General features: G+C 53.0%; 1 protein-coding gene across 1 annotated transcript; it reads right to left on the bottom strand.

The window, feature by feature from the left end:
- Window positions 1-1548: 1548 nt before the first annotated feature.
- On the bottom strand, window positions 1549-4477 carry LOC127332863 (BTB/POZ domain-containing protein At5g48130). The gene is made up of 4 exons (XM_051359199.2): window positions 4070-4477; window positions 3900-3969; window positions 2672-3805; window positions 1549-2581 (listed from the first exon to the last, which is right to left on the bottom strand). Exons 1-4 carry the CDS (start codon window positions 4198-4200, stop codon window positions 1886-1888), a joined length of 2031 nt encoding a protein of 676 aa, XP_051215159.1. The 5' UTR covers window positions 4201-4477; the 3' UTR covers window positions 1549-1885.
- Window positions 4478-8051: the final 3574 nt, after the last annotated feature.

Genomic DNA, 8051 nt, shown 5'->3' with positions numbered 1-8051 from the left:
TACTTCTTCTTGAGCTCGTCGGTCAGATCCTCGTACGTGACTGGAGTGCCGTCCGCCATCTCAGATGTAGATGGCGAGGTGGTTGATGTCGAAGCTGGTCCCACCGGGCGTGCCAGAATGTGTTGCGGTCAAAACCCACCGGCGGGCAGCGACGGGCAACACAGTAGAGCCGGGAACAACTTAGGGCTACGGCTGGCCCTGGTCCCTCCGAGCGACGGCCCGCAAAGCCTCTGGTACACACGTCCGATGCTGATGCAAGGGCGTGCCACCTGACTTATACCTGGTCAGGAAGGTGATGGAGATGCCTCGCTTAGTTTCCTGCATGGCATACACGTAAACATTAAATACGAGCCTCGATCGGCTCTCTGGTTATCCTGTGAATCGGCTCAAGGAGCCGATCCACCCATGATTCGTACGGGGTGCACGAATATATGGTGGTCCTGCTTGATCAAGATAAAGCTAAAACGACCTACGATGATTTAGGGTTTTCACCGCATAATCGGATCATCCTACTCACGATTGGGCATCGCGGCCACGCACGGTGATCGTAAGCCGATCCTAGACAAGGCCTAAAAACCAACACGAGGTTGATCCCCGGAACATCCTGTCTAGGACTAGCAAACGACACCCTACGTGCCGCTGGATCCTCCAACCCTTTGTAAGGCCTAACTATTGCAGATATTAAACTAATCCTTGAAGAACAAGGAGCAACCGTAACGGATCGGATCTACTAAATAATGATCAAGCGGGGTGCCGCCCCTACACCTAAGATAGGTGTAAGGGCGGCTAGATATGCAAGGGTTGCACTACAATAGCATGTTATACGAAGAACAATGCTAACCCTAACACATCTATGATAATTACGTTGCTCGCCATCAAAAAGGCTTCAGTACGAGCAACGCATGAACAACATGAAGCTTGTGCTGCCTAGATCGCAAGATGCGATCTAGGCAGCATGATGCTTACCGGTAGAAACCCTCGATACGAAGGAGTTGGCGATGCGCCGAGATTGATTTGTTGGTTGAACGTTGGTTGTTGTTTATTCCATAAACCCTAGATACATATTTATAGTCCAGGAGACTTTCTAACGTGGGAATAATCCCCACCGTGCACGAGACAAACTCTAACTTTTAATCTAAGATGCAATCTACTATAATTAAAGATACACGGGCAATCTAGCCCAAACTCTTCGTGCAAGGCCGCTTCAGAGATCTTCTACGTGTAATCTTCCAAGCCCATCTCCCTTACGGCCCACCTCCTGATTTGGCCAAAATCTGGTGATAACATCCACTCAATCTAACATACAGTTCATCCTCTCCATAAACATATCTGATTCTCACAGTTCCACGTCTAGTCACAACCCCACTTCTTTGTCATCGCCACCAAATCTCACCAATGCGCAAGTTCTTCGTTTAATCCCCGATGAGCTAAAGACGATACCGTCAACTAAAACGTGGACCGGAGGATTTCCAAAGGTTGTTAGCTCTCGACTGTGATTTTGTCGATTTGCGTAAATTGTTCATCACAAATTTTAGACCTGGACTAGGGTTTTATTACTTATTCACATCACCTTCGAAACTGAACACAATACAATAGCAAATCAACAGTAAACCAAGCCTAATGACAAAGACATCCCCTGACCAAAGTACTCATAAACTACGCTAATATTAGGAGTTGCTAACCTAACAAAAGTACCTTCACCATGTGCTGTCTCTACCGAATGACCACCTGACAGTAATTTCTTCTTCAAGCCTTCATCATTGCTAGCAATATGTACAGAGAACACAATACATCCATAGTTGCCAGGTTCCAAGCGTGGCATCTGCATTTTCCATCCCACATGCAGAAAGCTCAAAAAATTCACTGCCCTGAGTCCCTGCTGGCACTACAAGCAACTGAGCTGCTCTGCTGCTGCCCTGCACTTGCTCTGTTTCCCTCTGGATCTGCTCCGCCCGAACACGGCCAGTCTCGTAAAGACGCGCAGGATCCTACTGGCGCACCGCCGCTGCGAGCCCCACCGCATGGAGCCGATGCAGCTGCCGGACACTGGGGCTCGCCGCCTGACCGCCGCCGGCGCGGCCGCGTCCGCCCTAAAGCTCGGTTCTTTGCCGTCCTTTCGAACCGAGCCGCCTTTCACGGTGTTGTGCCGCTGCAGGGTCTTCTTCAGCGAGATGATCTCCTGCTCCAGCGCCTGGATCCTGAAGCTCGCCGTCTCGTAGTCCGACGCGTCGTCGTCGCGGGCGCGGAGCTTCCCGTCCATCGCGACTGTGGTGTGGGCGTCCGTGTACGGACTTGTGGTGCTAAGAGGCTGGCTCGTGGGGACGGGGCACCCCGGGCTCGGCGTGTACGCGCCGGCGACGCCCGGGATCAGCTCGCCGGAGAGCATGTACCGGAAGGAGTCAGAGCGCTCGGCGAAGGCGCGGTGCGTGTGCATCTGCTGCACGAACAGCGCCTGCACGATGAACCGGAGCGGCATCCGCTCGTTCTGCACCGCCTGGATGCATGCCTCGTGCGAGAGCTTCCGGCATTCGATATTCCCGCACAGCGACGCCTTCTCGTCGCCGGACACACCCGGATGCTCCTGACGTGACACAGAGCCTCTTCTTGTTAGCGATGGTTGAAAATTCAAAACAACAATTAAATAACAACCAAGTATCTATCTTAGTCTTACCAGTAAGTATGTGTTGATTGCTTCGTAGAGATGATCGTGGGTCTTCCGATCGCCGGCCGAAACGACACCGATCAGTTCTGCCAGCCGCTCAGGCCGGAGCTTTGGATCGCCCACGATTTGCACGAGGTACCGATCCCACAAATCCGCGACGCCCTCGGCCCCTTGCCGTTGCATGGCGACATGGTTTGACACGATGCTCTCCATTGCAATCACCTCCGGGCTATCGGCGATGGACCTGTCGGCTTCTTGCTCCGGCAGCGGCAGGTCGTCCGCGCAGGCGAACTGCAGGTGGGACGCAACCTGGCCTCTCAGCCTTTTCTGGGTCTCCTCTGTCAGCTGGAGTGTGAGCGACCGCGACAGCAGAGCGAAGTAAAACGCAGCCGGGACGGCCCCGCCGCTCGCCTCCGCCGGGAGCAGCTCGACAACGCCCTGCAGGATCTCCGTGGCCCTCCTGTTCGCGTCGGTCTCGCCGCCTCCGTCGCCGGACTCGTCCGTGCTGGCCCAGAACTTGTGGGTTTTCTTGGAGAGCACCCACTTGTTGGCGTAGAAGAGCACCACGGGGCTCACGTACTTCTCCTTCATGCCCTGCCGCCGCAGCGCTTGCACGATCCGCTTGAAGAACTCGAAGGGGAGCGCGATGAGGTCCTTGATCCAGAGATCGCGCGCGGCGAGCTCCTTGACGATCTCGGCGTCCCAGCGGCGGCCGACCAGACCACGCACGGCGACATCGTCGACGCCGGGCTGGTCCCGGCTCTGCTCGGGGTCGAGGATCTCCATGCAAGCCATGAACGCCAACGACTCGACGCAGCGGCTTACGATGAGGAGCTCCTCGGCGACAGGGAGCAGGGGCTGGCACCGCTGGAGCACGATGAGGGCGTCGTCCCAGCTCTGCAGCACCACCTGGTTGATGTAGAGGTCGCAGCGTGCGCCCAAGCCGGCCACGTCCAGGAACTCGGCCGCGCACCGCACGGCCGCCACGTTGAACGGGTCGAGCGCCACGGCGTCACCATAGCAGAAGAGCCCGATCACCTCGAACGCCTCTGAGCCTCCGGGGAAGCTGGCCGGCAGCTCGACGTCTCCGGACACCTCCTCCATCGCCTGGCTGAAGTACCCGCATCTGGATGCCAGAGGATCCTGCAACGACGAAGACGAACAGAGCTTAATTAGCATCATCACTACACGAACCAGCACCACACCATAATTAGCTTCGTTCGTGGCAAGCTCTGACCTTGTGCAGAATGAAGCTTCTGTCGGCAACGCGGACGCGTACCGCCGCCGGCGATCCGGTTTCTTTCGCCCTGCAATTTATTCAGAGCGATCAGAAGTCGACCAAAGCAAACAAGCAATCTGCAGCCATGAAGCTAAAGCTGAAACCGCTGGCTGAACATGCGTACGTACCAAGTAAGAACTCTCCTCTGGAGCAGGAAGGCCGTGCTGGGGCTGGAGTAAGGGCTACTAAACACGGCGGCTCTCGCAGCCGGCGACATCACCACCTCCGTGTCCATGTCCAACCCAATCATCTTCTCCATGACGAAGCGGCCAGTCGCAGGTTAGGTAGTACACTAATCCTAACTAGGATCGGCAGTAGTAGCAGTAGCAGCAGCGCATATAAGTAGAGTAGGCAAGGATTACACAGTGTAGAGGTTGAGTGCGGAGGGAAGTAACCTAGGGAGGCGTGCAAAAGGGTACAATGGCTGAGGGCGCACGAATGGGGGTTGAACCCCAGTTTTAAGGCTGGGAAATCGGATCGCCGTCACCTCCCCTCGTGCAAAGTTTTCTTAATTCTCCGTAGATGGATCGATGCGCGTGAGGCAGCAGCGTTTCCTCGGTAGATTTGCTTGCTCCCACGGGGGCAGCCGTGTAATGATCCGAGGGGGTCAACACTAGTTTAAGATCATCACTCCAACTGTTTACTAGTTTAGCACCAAATTGCACCCGAGAAAACTAAGATACATATGGAAGCACCTGATACAATTCTTCCCTGATTCTTACTACTGGGTTATCTACCTGTATTCCAGGATAATCTCTCTTGTTAGCTCTCATTTTTTCACCTCATGTTTGTTGAATGTTCTCAACCAACAGGTGGAAAAATGAGCTTATGCTGCCATGGACAGAAAGGATAGGTCTTATCTACGAATTGTAGATGGCTGCAAAGTCCAAGCTTAACAAGCTCTTGACATTTGGCAAAAGATCAGCTCGTACTTTACTAGGGGTTGCTTGGAGGGAACAACCTCATTTTAAAACTGCATCGAGACTTAGCGCATCTTGTGTGATCAGACTATTCTTTCTGTTCACGGATGTGCTATCAGAGAAATTTTTAAGACCAAATTCTGAAGCAGAGTGCCATGCGATGGCATAAGCTGGACGGATGCGCTTCCACACTGCTTTTTTATAAAGGAAAGCGTGCACATTGACGATGACCAGAGGGGAGGCTCTGAATAACATAGCAGGAAATGGAGTCCCTGTCGTTCAATTCAACTGGAGTTTCATCATTCACCAAGCACGCACGCCAGAAAACTCTTCTGGTTTAGACTTCGGAACTGTAAAAACTGCTTGTTTAAGAACTGATGTAAGACACCAGCTAGCATGGCGGCATGGCCGTCTGATACCTTGCCTGCTGTGGGAACGGACGAGTGGTGATCGTGGCCCGGTGTCAGACTCCTTAAGAAGTTCAGTATACCTCGTCGTCGTGAAAACAGATCATTACAGTGATTTTTCTTTCATGGATCTGCCGGCCACGTCTTCTTCTTCCAGCGCAAAATCGTTGGTCAAATGAAGGTGGCTGTGCGGTTTGCACGCGCGGTCAGCGCGTTTCGCCGCTTGTGATCGCCATTGAAAGGGGAGAATGTCGGTAATAATCAAATCGTTGACGTGCATCGGCCGCTGCGGAGTTGGGGAATTTGAGGGCTTGAATAGCAGTTTGAGTATTCTGATGTGGAATTTGAGGGTATCGGGAACCCAAGTCTCCATGCTTCTCCTCCCCGATGCGTCGCGGCACCCACTCAGTTGAAATTTTCTGAAGCTTTTCAGTCGCCCGTGACGCATCGAGATCGGCTATGGAGTTTGTACCCGGGCTTGCGGTTCATATAAGTGGGAGAAGGAGACGCCGGGTCACGCACTCCTGCCAGCTAGTTTTACAACAAGTAAAAAAATCAAATTAAATTAATAATTGATGTAATTCAAATAAAATTAATTGGCCTCTCCTTTGAGCCTCCAAAGATGATCAACAAGATCATTTTGAAGTTGCGTATGAGTGTCGGTGTCACAGATTTTCGCATGCATTGTGAGAAAATCGGAAGGCACCTAATGATTAAGATCGGTAAGAGGATCCTGATTATCATACGAATTACCATCCATGGCTGGATTCTTGCGTCCACTCTCGATAATCATGTTGTGCAACATCACGCACCATTTATCACCTCTCACATGTCCTCTTGAGGCCAAGTAAGAGCAGTCTGACAATAGTAAATTGAGCTTATAGCCACACTAAATACCCACTCCACATCCTTCTTGCAACTCTCTTGCCGGCAAAATAAGACTTCTTCTTACATAGAGGCTCGTTGGTTGTCTTCACAAATGTCGATCATATTGGATAGATGCCATAGGCAAGATAGTACCATTTGGTATATTTGTGGCCTTCAACAAATGTAGCATGTTCATGTTATTGTGAGAACCCTTCATGCTGATAAAAGTGTGTCAAATCCAGAGGTCATAATCCGCCACAACTTCAGGTACCACATCACAATATCTATGATTCCATTTGTACAAACCTTGCCATGCAAATGGAGAATTGCTCCATGACCAGTGCATGCAATCTATGCTTCTGAGCATCCCACGAATCAACCGGCATGTAGCATCTTCATTTGCCCCTCTCAAATAGTGTGGTCTAAACTTCCTAACCACTGCCCTGCATAATTTGTACAGTGAACAAGCATGCGTAGGTACTCATCTTTTGCGTCTTCAAGAACTACAGATGCACCATCCTCATTGTCGCAATGTATTTTTAAGAGCAACTCTAACAGAGCCTGTAAAACGGGCTGAAACCGAAAAAATCCGGTGACTTTACGGGTTCAGGCTCAAAGTGGGCCAGAATGGAGCCCGAACTCGCGGACTGGCCCGTAAAACGAGTCCGGGGGCCCGAGAAACTCGGCGGCCACCCCGTATTAAAAGGGGCCGTGGAGGGGAGTTCGATTTCCAAACCCTACTCCCCTCCGCCGCTACCACTTCCTCCGCCGCCGCCTGCATCCTCTCCGGCGAGCAATTCCGCTGCCGCTCCTCCACTGCAGCCACCACCCCTCCGTCCGCAATGGGCCGCTTTAGACGTGTAGATAGGGGAGGAGGCCGAATCGGCGGCGGGAAGCCAGCTCCACGTCTGCCGGGTGTACGGTCGGAGGCGTACCGCGCGAGGCGGGTGCGCTCCGACTGCGCTTGGAAGCGGGCGGCACGGAAGTGGCCGCGTGCTTTCACGCGCCGAGCAGCACGCGAGGAGGCGCGCGAAGGAGAAGCCGAGGAGGTGCCCCCGCTGGCTCGTGCAGCCAGTCGCTGCCAGCGCTTCCCCCGCGCGATGATGGTAACGACGACGACGCAGATAGGTTGCCTCTAGCCTGCGGGAGCTCGGCGGAGGCGGCGGCTTTCGAGGTGGCCACGCTCATCGTCGCGTAGGAGTCGCTGGCGCGGAAAAACCCTCCGCCGCTGCTAGAACTACCCCGGTGACAATCCGAGGCCTAATCTAGTAGCTTAGGTGTGAAATTATCGAATGTAGCTCGAACGGCTACGGATTTTGGCTAGTTTAATGTAAATCATTGAGGAATGTAGCTCGATCCGAGCAAAATGGGTTGAATTTCGCAAGATCGTCGCATAACATTTTCCCGCGATGTTTGATTTTCGTTTTTTCAGTTCGCGAGTTCGGTTTCTAATATGCGCCGTGACAATACCCATCTAAACTGAACAGGTCAGGAGACCGAACTCCGCGTTTTCGGTTCGGAGTTATACGGGCTCTGCTAGAGATGCTCTAAACTGGTGAGAAACCATGGAGTTTGGTGCAGTATTTGTTCATCAAGAAGTAGGGTGTGTTTGGTAGGTTGAGTCAACCCAGAAAATCTGCCCTCATCCCACTTGTAGCATCTGAGATGGTGTTTGTTAGGTCGGGTGGTTAGAGAGAGCTAAGCTCACCTCATACAGATAAGGGGCTCTCAGCCTGGCCAGGTTGTGAAGCTCAAATCGAGCTTCACAACCCAGCTTGGCTGAGTCCATCCCGCAACTTCTCCTGGGAGGCCCGCGCGACACCCCCAAACCCCACCCCGCCTCCTCATTTCCCCCAAAAAATGCTCCCGCACAGCATCTACCTGCTCCTCCTCCAATGGACAGCTCCCGTGCCCGC

Source organism: Lolium perenne, chromosome 2 (genome assembly GCF_019359855.2).
Source record: "Lolium perenne isolate Kyuss_39 chromosome 2, Kyuss_2.0, whole genome shotgun sequence".
Taxonomy (NCBI): Eukaryota; Viridiplantae; Streptophyta; class Magnoliopsida; order Poales; family Poaceae; genus Lolium; species Lolium perenne.
This window is presented reverse-complemented; position numbering and strand designations above follow the sequence as displayed.